Source organism: Penicillium antarcticum (assembly GCF_028974205.1).
Source record: "Penicillium antarcticum strain IBT 31339 chromosome Unknown utg000001l_segment0_segment0, whole genome shotgun sequence".
Taxonomy (NCBI): Eukaryota; Fungi; Ascomycota; class Eurotiomycetes; order Eurotiales; family Aspergillaceae; genus Penicillium; species Penicillium antarcticum.
In genome coordinates this window covers 1,038,708-1,051,350 of record NW_026695299.1, presented here as the reverse complement: position 1 = coordinate 1,051,350, position 12,643 = coordinate 1,038,708, and the positions used below count along the sequence as shown (strand labels likewise).

Here is a 12,643-nt window from a genome sequence, read left to right as displayed (position 1 = left end):
CTATGGCTCTTTCCTGAGTTTAAATAGCTGCTCTTTCCCCCTTCTGCGATTTCCTCATTAGTCCATAGTCTCTTTTCTATCTCAACTTCCTCTCACACTTCACCTTTCTCAACTCTCTCTCTCCCCCTCTCTACTTCTACTCTACATCATGGAGAAGAAAGCTGTTCACTTCGGCGGTGGTAACATCGGCCGTGGTTTTGTTGCCGAATTCCTTCACTCTGCTGGCTTCGAGGTGGTCTTTGTGGATGTCATGGACAGCATCATCTCCGCTTTGCAGAACACCAAGTCATACCAAGTCACCGAGGTCAGTGAGGAGGGTGAGAACACCAAGACCATCACCAACTACCGTGCCATCAACTCCAAGACACACGAGGCCGATGTCATCAAGGAGATCGCAACTGCTGAAATCGTGACCTGCGCCGTGGGCCCCAACATCCTCAAGTTCATCGCACCCGTCATTGCCAAGGGTATCGATGCCCGCACTGACCCCCACCCATTGGCTGTCATTGCTTGTGAGAACGCTATTGGTGCCACCGATACTCTGCATGGATTCATCAAGGACAACACTGCCGCAGACCGTGTGGACTCTATGCCAGACCGTGCCCGGTTCGCCAACTCTGCCATCGACCGCATTGTCCCTGCTCAGGCCGCAGATGCCGGTCTCAACGTGCGCATTGAGAAGTTCTACGAGTGGGCTGTGGAAAAGACCCCCTTCGGCAGCTACGGCCACCCCGACATCCCAGCCATCCACTGGGTTGGGCACCTCGAGCCCTACATTGAGCGCAAGCTTTTCACTGTCAATACTAGCCACGCCACTGCTGCTTACTACGGATACCACCTCGGCAAGAAGACTATTGCCGAAGCACTGAAGGACGACTACATCCGCGGAGTCGTCCGTGATGTTCTCCAAGAGACTGCCGCACTCATCATCGACAAGCACGAAATCAGCGCTCCCGAGCAGCAGGAGTACGTCGAGACCATCATTTCCCGCATCTCCAACCCCTACCTCGAAGACAGTGTAGAGCGTGTGGGTCGCGCTCCCATGCGCAAAGTCTCTCGCAAGGAGCGATTTATCGGACCGGCTGCACAGCTGGCGGAGCGTGGAGGAAAGTTCGACTCGTTGATGGGATCTGTTGAGATGGCATTGCGTTTCCAGAATGTCGAGGGAGATGAAGAGAGTGTGGAATTGGCCAAGGTGCTCAAGGAGAACTCGCCTGCCGATGCAGCCATCGCTCTCACCGGCCTAGACCGTGACCACCCACTGTTCCCCCATGTGGTCAAGGTCGTCGACGGCGTACAATCCGACGCAAAGTAGGAACCTTTTACCCCCCCCCCGCCAACCTCGATCCAACCTTTTAACATCACTTCCAGGGAGGCAGGGCAACCGCGCATCTGATTGATTTTCTTCCGCTCGCATTGGATATGGCGAATACTAGGTACACGGCGCGATGGATTAGGTTTTGACATGATTAATGAACTGTAGTATGAATAGCAATGAATAACTTTATATCTCTATCTTCCTTGCAATCACAACTAACTATCAACCCACACAGGCCCTCTCTTCTCCACGAAAGCCCTCAATCCCTCCTTGATATTCTCCCCCTCATTCAACCTCTTCACCCACGTCTCACTCAACATACTAGTAGCCTCATCCGCCCCAATCCCCTCCCAACCAAGCTTAACTCCCTCCCGACTAACAAGAACAGAATCAGGACTATTCCCAGCAATAGTTCCAGCAACCTCCAAAGCCTTCCCAACAACAACCCTCGAAACCTCCCTATCAACCTCCTCCGTCCCCTTCCCACCCTGAACAATCCCCCCAACGTCAACAACAGAATTAACAATCCCCCACCGCTCTGCCTCAAACGCATCCACATTCCGCCCCGTAAGAACCATCTCCATAGCCCTCTGCTTGCCAACCGTCCGAACAAGTCTAGGCAATGCACCAGCAAGCGCAACAACACCGCGCTTAACCTCTGGCAAACCAAAAACCGTCCGCGAAGACGCGATCACAATGTCGCTATTGATGATCATCTCCGTCCCACCGCCGAAACATAGCCCGTTCACCGCGCAGATTACGGGTTTCTTGCCTTTGCGCCGGGCGAGGCCGCCGAAGCCGCTACTCGGCATTTGGGTTGATTTTTGGGATGTGGAGGTGGTGGTGGAGGAGGCGCGGGTATTCCACTCTGTTGTATTGCACTCGGTTAGTTTGGTAGATCTTATGAGGCCTAAAATTGCGATTGCAATTGCAATTGCAGTTTCAGTTGAAGGTGTGAAGGTATTTGGGGTGTATACCCTTCAAATCAGCGCCAGCGCAAAACGCCCTCCCCGTTCCGGTCAGCATGCCCACACGCATGCTCGGCTCCTCGTCCATCCATTCCCAGATTTCGTGGAGGTCTGCGTGGCCTTGGGCGTTTATGCAGTTTAGGTCTTTTGGCCTGTTGAGGGTTACGAGGAGGATGTGTGGTGCTGGGTAGGAGAGGATGGCCGTGTGCGGGGTTGGTGGTTGAATGGTGAATTTTGGCATTTTGATCAGGGGTGTTTGTTGGTTGCTTCAGTGTTGGTTGGTTGGTATTTGAATTGGATTCGGGATTTGGCGTTGGTATAGGTTATTATGGAGTAGAGTTGGCTGTAAGGAGTGGGGGTTGGGGTTAATTGTAGATGCGGAGAATGGATGAGATGCCGAGGGCCGATCGGTGTGGAGGTCTCGGCTTGATTACTCTACTGTACCTTAGCCAACTATTGACTACGTAGTGATTGAGGTATACTCGGTCTACTTTCCGGTGTGCAAGGACAGGTACCCGCCTAGATTGGTGATTTTCATTTGTGGTTTGTTCTCTGCAAAGGGGAGAACAGATCAATCCGCCATCCTATTAACGCCTAAGCCGCTCTGCAAGCAAAATTTACTGGGTACCGGGGATATCAATAGAAACAACACAATTGGATACGATCGGGGCTATCAACAGGTCACACGCTTATGCCTTGTTGATCCAGCCGCTGTGTACCATGAAGTCGTAGATGCGACTGGTCTTGGTACCCTCGATCTAGGGTCATGTCAGTAAGAGATACTGTAGTTGGTTTGGGTATAAGGGAACGTACCTTGCAAATTGCTCGTGCGTCTTTTTTCTTCAGGCTGCCGCCTTGCTTCATTGCTTCTTTCAATAATGTCTCCTTGACCACGAGGTATGGCTTGGGCATGATACGTAGCACGTTGCAGACTTCTATTTCTTCCTTGGTCAGGAGATGTAGGTCGGCTGCGGTGTCGTTGTCCAGTTTCCATGCTGGTAGCCCACTCAATGGCGGTACAACGTATTTGGTCTTGGATGGCTGGGGAGGAGGGGCATCTCCGTCCACGGCGAAAGCGCGATCGAAGTCATTCAATGTTTCATCGGTGGCATCTGTCGGGGCATGGGGATTGGCGGCTTTCTGTAACCGCAGTGGCAGTTCGGGTGTTGTCAATTGAGTCGCCGCCGGTGGGGTTTCGGTGAGCTGTGCCTGCTTGGGACGTGCGCTGGCAAAGCGGTCGAAGGAGCCCTGGGGAAGTAGTCGTTGGACGCGCTGCTGCTTGTCTTGCTCGTATTTTTCACCGGCCTTGAGATCCCCAATGCCCATCTGGCGCCATTCTTGGAGTTGGGAGATAGCCAGCCGGAGGTTGTGCTCATATTCTAGGCCCTTGTTGACGTCTTCAAAGTCTTTCCGGTTCATCATCCGGGCCAAAGGCTTGGCTTTGTTCAACAAATCGCGCTCTTCCTTTGATCGCTTCTTGTCGAGGGCAGTGTTCTTCCGGTATTCGAGGAGGTTGTGTTCGAAAAGGATCTTCTTGCGCTCTGTTCGCGCGGTAAGGCGAGAGTTGTAGATATCGACCACAGTCATCTTCAGCTCCGTCTCTGCATCTGGCTCGCCATTTTCGTTAAGACCAGCTCCAGGCTCAAAGGTCATGTGCTGCACGGCCTCTTCGGCATCGTTCAAGAATTCGGTCTCAAATTCCAATCGTCCAGGCATGTAGCCCTGTACTTCGTGACATGCCGGTACACTGGCGGTCGGTTTCTGCTTTGGGGTGGTGGGTGGTGCAGCCTTGGCGGCATCCTTGCGCTCCTCGATACGTCGCTTCTTGCGCGTCTGGAACTCCTCTTTCGAGATCGAATCTTGTAAGCTTCTATCGTCTGGGTCGGCACGGTCTGCAAGCGGGAAGTGGCCGCTCTCGATGTATGTGTCATAGTAGTGGTCGCGCACTTCGTCCTTGCTGCGGTAGCCTCCGATATGGTCTGCAATGTCGGCCCATGAGCCGAGTCCGTAAATCTCAGCACCTTCCAGCAATAACAACTCTTCATCAGCACCCCAGTCACCTTGGAATATGGGAACGGAGTTCTGTTCGATCACTTGGAATGGATGTGTAGCGGGATCGTGGTTCTTGGAGCTTTGTCCGGCGGAGAAACAGGGGACACAGAGGTCATATTCGGGACACGAGGGATGCGAACACGAGATGCGAACCTGATGGGAGAATCAATGTCAGCTTCTGGATGATAGAGCTCTTGAGTGGTAGAGCTTCTGGATGACACGGTTGGTCCTTACTGTTGATGTGACATCAATAGAGCACACGTCGCAATGGAACTTGGTGCCTGCCTCGGTGCCGCGCGATGCGGTCTTCTTGCGAATCACACCCATTGTCTGAGTGACTCTTTCATCGTCCGCTTTGACGGTGTCGAGGAGCCAGTCTCAGTGTCTCCCAGGAACCCGGAGAGGAGAGGAGAGGTCTAGGGGAAGTAGATCGCGGGGAATAAACAAGCTTAACACAATCGTAACAGCATGGAGTCGCCCAATAAGAAGTGAGCACTGAGTACAGACTTGTCCGAGGTACTTCGTAGCTTGACGTTCACCCTTGAATGTGGCGGAGTTCTGCCTCAGGCTGGTTTCAGTACCATACAGCCCTATCGGCGCCCTTGGGGCTTGGCCAGCGGTAATTCACGTATTTTGTTTACAGGGGGCTTCCCCTCTTCTCCTTCACTTCAATCTTCATCTTCAACTTTAACTTCATCTTCTCTCATTAGTTGTGCTTCCGGATAAAAGTGGTCTGACCCTTCGTGCTCCGTCCCTCCTTAAAAGGCTTTCTTTTTGGGCCTTTCGCATGTGTTGATCCTCGGTTTGTGGCACTCTGCAACACCACGCATTGCGGTCGGCTTCTTGGACTTTCATATCTTCACTATCGTCACTAACCCTCACAACCCACCGCCACAATGTCCTGGAAGCTCACTAAAAGTATGTTTACTGGCAGTTGGTCTCCCTCTCCCCCCGCTCCTCCCTGCACTGCAGACCGTCAGAACAATGGCTAATTGCATATGCTTCAGAATTGAAGGAGACGCATCTGGCGCCCCTGACCAACTTCGGTCGATCGTCCTCTACCTCGACGATCAAGGGCGACTCAAATGGGGACGAGGCTCAAACCCCTGTGGCCTCTAACCCGCCTAGCATCTCCTCCGGCGCCCCGTCAACAAACGGAATTTGTATGTCGTGGCCCTCTGATCGGGAGTACAGCCCACTAATTGTTTAAACAGCGGCTTCGGAATCTCTCGTCTCCCCGCCTGTGGCTCCCGTGAACCCGGGTATTCTCATCGTCACTCTCCACGAAGGACGCAATTTTTCTCTGTCCCCTCATTTCCAGCAGATCTTCAACTCGCATTTCCAGAACAACTCTTACGCACCATCGTCCTTACGCCCTAGCACCTCCTCTTCGTCACATTCATCCCAGAATCAGCAAGGCTCCTATGTGCCCTCAGGCCGCCCACAATCCACAAGTGGGGGAATAAATGCCGCCCCCACTATCCACGGTCGCTATTCCACCAAATACCTTCCTTATGCCCTCCTTGATTTCGAAAAGAACCAGGTCTTTGTGGATGCCGTTTCGGGTTCTCCCGAGAGTCCATTGTGGGCAGGTGACAGCACAGCGTTCAAATTCGATGTGTCCCGGAAGACCGAGTTGAATGTGCAGCTGTACTTGCGTAACCCTGCTGCCCGGCCTGGTGCCGGTCGTAGTGAGGACATCTTCTTAGGCGCATGCAAGGTCCACCCTAAGTTTGAGGAGGCCCAACAACCATATGTGGAGGATCCTAAGCTGAGCAAGAAGGACAACCAGAAGGCCGCTGCGGCTCATGAAGAGCAGGCTCGTCAAGCTGGTGGGCCTGGTCAGTCGGGTGCCGAATGGCTGGATCTTCAATTCGGTGCTGGCTCGATCAAGATTGGTGTCTCGTTTGTGGAGAACAGGCAGCGCAGTCTTAAGATGGAAGACTTTGATTTGCTCAAGGTCGTCGGAAAGGGTAGTTTCGGCAAGGTCATGCAGGTCATGTAAGGGATCAATGCTTACTTTTTGGGGCCTTACTAATGATTTAACAGGAAGAAGGACACCGGCCGAATCTACGCCCTCAAGACCATCCGCAAGGCTCATATTATCTCACGATCTGAAGTCACACATACACTTGCTGAGCGATCTGTGCTTGCACAGATCAACAATCCGTTCATTGTTCCACTGAAGTTCTCATTCCAGTCGCCTGAGAAGCTGTATCTTGTTCTGGCTTTTGTGAATGGTGGAGAGTTGTTCCACCATTTGCAAAGGGAACAGCGATTTGACATCAACAGAGCCCGTTTCTATACCGCAGAGTTGCTGTGCGCTCTCGAGTGTCTGCATGGGTTCAAGGTTATTTACCGAGATCTCAAGCCTGAGAACATTCTTCTGGATTACACTGGACATATTGCTCTTTGTGATTTCGGTCTTTGCAAGCTGGACATGAAGGACGAGGATCGGACAAACAGTAAGTTTCATCATTCTTTGACCCTGTACTTACGCTAATTGAATTCAGCCTTCTGTGGAACTCCTGAATATCTCGCCCCCGAACTTCTCCTTGGCAATGGCTACACCAAGTCCGTCGATTGGTGGACTCTAGGAGTCCTGCTCTATGAGATGTTGACTGGTCTTCCTCCATTCTATGATGAGAACACCAACGAGATGTACCGCAAGATCTTGCAAGAGCCTTTGACTTTCCCTACCAGCGATATCGTCCCTCCCGCCGCTCGGGATCTTCTTACCCGCCTGCTGGACCGTGATCCCGTGCGCCGACTGGGCGCCAACGGTGCCGCTGAAATCAAGTCGCACCACTTTTTCGCCAACATTGACTGGCGCAAGCTTCTCCAGAGAAAGTACGAGCCCAGCTTCCGGCCGAACGTGGTATGTATCCTTCCTGTGTAACGTTGAAACACCCGCTGACTTTCTTTAGTTGGACGCCCGTGACACGGATAACTTCGACCGCGAGTTCACTTCCGAGGCACCCCAGGACTCCTACGTCGAGGGTCCCGTCCTGTCGCAGACCATGCAGCAACAGTTCGCAGGCTGGTCCTACAACCGACCAGTGGCTGGTCTCGGCGACGCAGGTGGCAGTGTCAAAGACCCATCCTTCGGTAGCATCCCGGAGTAGATCGTCGTCCCCTCTTAGCGTCAAATTAGATCGAGAAATACTGATCGGTGACCGAGAAAGAGACTTTAGGGGGTTTTCCATAGAACGCTTCTCCTTTGTTACTTTTTGCTACTGTGTACGCCTTTCATTCACATATCACCAATCTTGATCTTTTTTTCTTCCTCTCTTTTCTTTGGTCTCTTTTATTCCATCTTGTTGATTTCCCCATCACAAAGGAGTCTGTGGCATCTTGATATCGGAGTCGCTCCCTGATCTCGAGACGACATTGTTTCTTCTCGTGTCATCTTTTCCATTGAGCGCTTTGGTTTGGGCTTCTTCCTGCTCTATCTTCTTTGGTTTGTTGTTTCATCTCATTCCCTCCAGGCAGGTTCCTTTCTTCCTCGTTTCGTTTGTTCTCAAGCGGTCATTCCCTGCCCTCTTGTTGTGTATTCTCGATAAAACTTTGCAATGGACAATGCCAGACAGTTGTGCATCTATCATTATGTGTTATGTAATAACCTGTACATTGTTTCTGAGGCCGTGAACGCACCAATCCGGTGGTCGACGAGCTTGAGAGCGGTTGAGAGCGCATCCATTGCGTTTATCTCCTCCGCGCCCTATACACCCGCGCCTTGTGCTCCCTACGCCCTATGTCCCACTCCACGCCCAACGAACCCCGAATCCAAATTGCGAATTCAACGGCGGAATCGGATGGTCTGAAATGCCCTACAATTGAATAGATAGATAACTTTATATGAATAACCGCGCGCCCCCCCCCTCCATCAAGCCAAAGTCTCAAACCACACAACCAACAGGAGCAGCCCTCGGCGCCTCACGGCTCCGAATAAGCCTAACCCCGTCACCAAAGATTATCCCAGCTGCATACTCCGTAGATGTCATCGTTTTGCCAATACCCTTGGTAATACAAAGGCCATTACCCTGCAGACTTATGGGCTGCTTCCTGCTGAAAAGACGATCGAGGAGTGTAACTTCTGGTATAATACTCTTGAAAGCTGCTGTCGTATGCCGCTGCTGCTGGACGTGGTGGGAAGCCGGTGTCTATTGATAATGAAGATGCGGCTTGCTCTTATCAGAGTGTTGGGAAGCCTCGTGCGGACTGGTTCTCTGCCCAAGATTCCTGTTTTTGCCTTGACTGGGCTGGCTTCAAATGATTTGTCGAAGTTTACCTGCACTCGTAACATCTGTCCTCAGTGAATTGATTCAGAATCATATTCGATCTTAATTGATGTGCGCTAAAATGATACTGCTACATCTATTGACGTAGAACTTTCGACGGTTGACCGTTGAATGTCCGAGGTTTTTGTTCTCTGCAAAGACTCTGTTAGGAATAATCAGTCCTTGTAACGCACCTACTCATCGTAAAGCTAGTAATTGGAGCTTTGTTTAGGGCACGCCTTACCCTGCCATGATGTACAGAGCGCCCTACGCCCTTCGCCTTATGCCGTGGATTCCGCAGTCGTATTGGAAAGTTGGAGGATTAGCTATATGATGCCGGTCAGAAGAAAAGGACGTCATAAATTAATTGCAATTTCACGTGGGAGAGCATAATCGTTTTTTGATATTCGAACTGGTGAGCACGAACCGCCGTATAATCAGCTCCATCATCCTAAAATCTCTCAAGAGAAGGTTGCTACGGTACAGTAAATAGGAATAGAGGCATATATGCATCAATAATATAACAATAGACCTAACCAGGCCGGAACCTCCTGGATAGAGAAGAACAGCTGTAATTGTATCTAGCCAGTCTCAGGGTTTCCTCCAGATCAAGACACATCGCAGCTGAATTACACAAAGTAAGAAAAGAAAAAAAAAAGAAAAAAGTCGGACACACGTTAAGACGCCGGTCGCAATCCACAATCAACTGACTCGTCAGTCGGAAAACAAACGATCTACCTATCTCTCCATCAAACAGAATCCCGGTGCTTTTCCATTCATTTACTCAGCCTCGGCAGCATCGGCCTCATCCACAGCTTGCTCCTGCTTGGCTTCGGCTTCAGCCTCTGCTTCGGGGGCGCCATTAGTTGCGCTGGCGGGTTCTTCATCTCCATCTCCGTTGATGTCAATCAGACTCTCGGATGATGGGGGCTCGGGGACGATACCCTCCTTCTCTAGGCGGATGTACTCGTCCCATTCGGGGAAGAGGTCGTCGTCGGTAGCGACATCCGGAGCACCGGGTGGGACACCGATGAGGCGGGCGACCTTGTTCTTGTTTGACTGCTCTAGGGACTCCTTCCACTGGACAACGAGCTTGGCAGCACTAGAAGGCTTATATGTCTGAGCGAAGAGGGCAGCCTCGGCGATGCGGTTGGTCTGGATGAGAAGAGCAATACAGCCATCGATATCGCCGAGGGACCAGAGAGTGGAGAAGGCGACGTTGTGGAGGCCAGATTCAGAGGCCTGGGCAGCCAGAGACTGGAGGCCTTCGCGATTGTTGCTGGCGGTGTGCAACAAGAGCAGGGAGCCGACGTCCTTGGCGTTGGTGAAGCACTCCTGCGCCAAGGCGAGGTTCCAGCCAGCCAAGGCGGCGTCACCAACGATCTTCCACTTGTGCTCTACGTTGGCCTCGCGGGCGATCACGAGAGCAGTCTCGAGGTCGTTCAAAGAGAGAGCCAGGTCGAAACGGTGCTCGGGGTCTGTTGCGACCTCGAGGGCCATCTCCTTGTATCCTTGGCCTTCGAGGAAGCGGGCGACCTTGTTCATCTGATCTTGAGGAACATCCGCGAGGAGCTCGGCAGCCATTTCCATGTCACCACGCAGCACCACGGTTTGATACTCGACCATGCTGAGGGAGAGGCTGAAAGAGGTGGCGTTCACATCCTTGTCGGCAAGGTAGATACGACCATCCCGGGGCAGGTAGCCAAGGACGTACATTGGCTGGTCGAAGTGGGAGATTGTGTAGGTCTGATCACCAACAAGGTAGTTCAGGCGGTTTGTAGAGTTGGTGTAGATGAAGCAGTCTCCAACCCACTGTCCAGTCCGGACGGACTCGTTGATTGTGGCAACCAACTCAACAGCGGCCTCAACACCATCCTCGTCGGCTTCACCATTGTTCATGCCGTTGATATATTCCTCGCGAGAGTAGCGAAGAACGTAGAAGTCATCGTCACAAGCGAGGGTAACCAATTCACCAGATTCGGACCAGTAAACCTGAAAAAATTAGTTTCTTTTTTCATCACATTTTCGGAGAAAACTTACGGATTTGGGGTCAGCTTCGATTCTGCGGACTAAGCTACCAGTCTCCCAATCGAAGAAGCCGATACCACCTTGGCCCTTCACACCAAGAAGAACACCATCGGACAGACCCTCGGCTTGGAATCCAACATCAAGACCAGCACTCTGTTCTTTAAAGTTCTTGAAGATCTTCACACTCGTCGATGATTCGCGGATAGCGTAGTCGTTGCTGTTGTCCTTGGCACCCCAGGCGAAGTCGAGGGCCTGTCCAAAGGCCTTGTTTCGCCACGCCAATGCGGTGTAGATGATATACTCTCCGTCACCACAAACAGAAACGAAACGGCCGTTGGGAGAGTGCGTCAGAGTCTGGGGGTAGACCTCACACTGACCAAGATCCTTTGTTGGTAGCATGAGGGGCTCGCCATCCTTGATGCTGGCATCGCCGCCCTTAATTACAGACGAGACGACTTCACTGTGCCTAGCCCAGATCAGCTTACCGGATCCATCCATGGAAACGGCAGGTTCCTCGCGACCCATCTTCACTACTACCGCACCATCGTCGAAACCCATGGCAATACCCTGTCGGCCTCTCTGGTAAGAAACACACCACGCGCGTTCAAGACCATAGCTTAATGACTGCTCCAAGCGGTAAGTGTTCGCGTGCCAGATCTTAACAGTACCATCCTCGGAACCAGATATGATCACAGGCAATTCGGGGTGGTAGCAAGCGAATGAGACGTTGCTTGTGTGACCCTCGAGGGTTGCGATGAGTGCCTTGGTGGTGTAATCCCAGACCTTCACGGTCTTATCGTCGGAAGTGGTGAGGAGGTAAGGTTTATCAGCCTGGGGATAATAATCGACATGGTTGACACCCTTTGTCTCGTGGGCTTCCAGGGTAAAGTTGGCATGGGGAGAGCCGAGGTTCCAGATCTTGACGGTCCGGTCCAAACAAGCAGAGGCGAAGGTGTTGGTATCCTTCGGGTTAATTGCCATGCCCATAACATAGTGGCTGTGGCCCTCGAAGACCTGCACACACTTCCAGCCCTTCTCCCAATCCCAAAGCTTAATTGTCATGTCATCGGATGCTGTGAGCACGAACGGCTGGGTGGGGTGAACGGCGATGGAGCGAATGTAGTCGGGGTGTGCTTCAAAGGAGGTGATTTTTTCGGAGGTGTTGTAGTTGTAAACACGGAGTTGGAAGTCGTCTGAACCGCAGACAATCCAGTTCTTCCGCGCAATGAAACGACCGGCACGAACGGGGACATCGGTGAGTTCGAACGTTTTGATAATGGACTGGAACGGTTAGAGAGCAGGAAGGGTGCAATCTTGTAGCCGGTCTTACCTGTGATTCATAAGACCAGATGTAGACATGACCTGCACCGGGAAGTGATTAGCGCATTGGACATCTCGTGGGCTGCCCTTCAGACGTACCGCTGTACAAGGTTGTCAAGATCTAGGGAAATCAGTTTCTGTGAATCATCAGAGGATACTTGGAAGACTTACCCATGGCTCTGTAGGGTGGAAATCAATGCCCTTTACCCGCTCGGAGCGGGCAAACAGCTGCCTCTGCATGGAACATTCTCGTTAGCAATCCCTTCAATTTGTTTATATCGGTATGAGGTGCCATGTTGCTATATCCTTTGAATGCATATTCAAAGCGACATGAGGCACTTCTCGTCTTGCGTACCTTGACGTCGAGCCGCATGTTGTGTGGGGGGATGAGATGAGTGTTTGTGTGGTGCGGCGTTGGGCCTGCGACAGCGAGGGGGATTCCGCGAGCCGCTCAGTCAGCCCAAGTTGTATTGAGGAACAGGCCTCGAATTAAGGTAGGAATTGAGGGTATTAACAAAGGATTGAGATGATGGAGAGCTTAAGGGAGAGCACTTCAGGGACAGCAATGTATGTGTCCACAAGGGATTCCCGCCTTGGCTCACCGCCTTCCACTCTATCGATCTTATACAGCTTTCCATCCACATGCGCAGCAATTGAAATTATGTGTTATTTTGGTT

The 12,643-nt window shown here is 51.9% G+C and overlaps 5 protein-coding genes across 5 annotated transcripts; 2 read left to right on the top strand and 3 right to left on the bottom strand.

Annotated features, from left to right (window-relative positions):
* Positions 1-148: 148 nt before the first annotated feature.
* Positions 149-1,315, top strand: N7508_000387 (mannitol-1-phosphate 5-dehydrogenase; the record flags this gene model as incomplete). The annotated part of the gene is made up of 1 exon (XM_058458472.1): positions 149-1,315. One exon carries the CDS (start codon positions 149-151, stop codon positions 1,313-1,315), a length of 1,167 nt encoding a protein of 388 aa, XP_058324694.1.
* Positions 1,316-1,533: 218 nt separating this feature from the next.
* On the bottom strand, positions 1,534-2,527 carry N7508_000386 (enoyl-CoA hydratase/isomerase family protein; the record flags this gene model as incomplete). The annotated part of the gene is made up of 2 exons (XM_058458471.1): positions 1,534-2,228; positions 2,296-2,527. The coding sequence occupies 2 exons, from the start codon at positions 2,525-2,527 to the stop codon at positions 1,534-1,536; spliced, it is 927 nt and encodes a 308-aa protein (XP_058324693.1).
* A 448-nt stretch (positions 2,528-2,975) lies between these two features.
* adaB (chromatin-binding transcription regulator ADA2) lies at positions 2,976-4,665 on the bottom strand (the record flags this gene model as incomplete). Its single annotated transcript, XM_058458470.1, has 3 exons — positions 2,976-3,044; positions 3,100-4,491; positions 4,573-4,665. The coding sequence occupies 3 exons, from the start codon at positions 4,663-4,665 to the stop codon at positions 2,976-2,978; spliced, it is 1,554 nt and encodes a 517-aa protein (XP_058324692.1).
* Positions 4,666-5,234: 569 nt separating this feature from the next.
* N7508_000384 (serine/threonine-protein kinase) lies at positions 5,235-7,463 on the top strand (the record flags this gene model as incomplete). The annotated part of the gene is made up of 6 exons (XM_058458469.1): positions 5,235-5,256; positions 5,346-5,501; positions 5,553-6,339; positions 6,388-6,803; positions 6,852-7,216; positions 7,266-7,463. The coding sequence occupies 6 exons, from the start codon at positions 5,235-5,237 to the stop codon at positions 7,461-7,463; spliced, it is 1,944 nt and encodes a 647-aa protein (XP_058324691.1).
* Positions 7,464-9,398: 1,935 nt separating this feature from the next.
* Positions 9,399-12,434, bottom strand: N7508_000383 (coatomer subunit beta'; the record flags this gene model as incomplete). The annotated part of the gene is made up of 6 exons (XM_058458468.1): positions 12,322-12,434; positions 12,138-12,200; positions 12,066-12,087; positions 11,977-12,008; positions 10,659-11,927; positions 9,399-10,610 (listed from the first exon to the last, which is right to left on the bottom strand). The coding sequence occupies exons 1-6, from the start codon at positions 12,337-12,339 to the stop codon at positions 9,399-9,401; spliced, it is 2,616 nt and encodes an 871-aa protein (XP_058324690.1). The 5' UTR covers positions 12,340-12,434.
* Between the last annotated feature and the right edge of the window lie 209 nt (positions 12,435-12,643).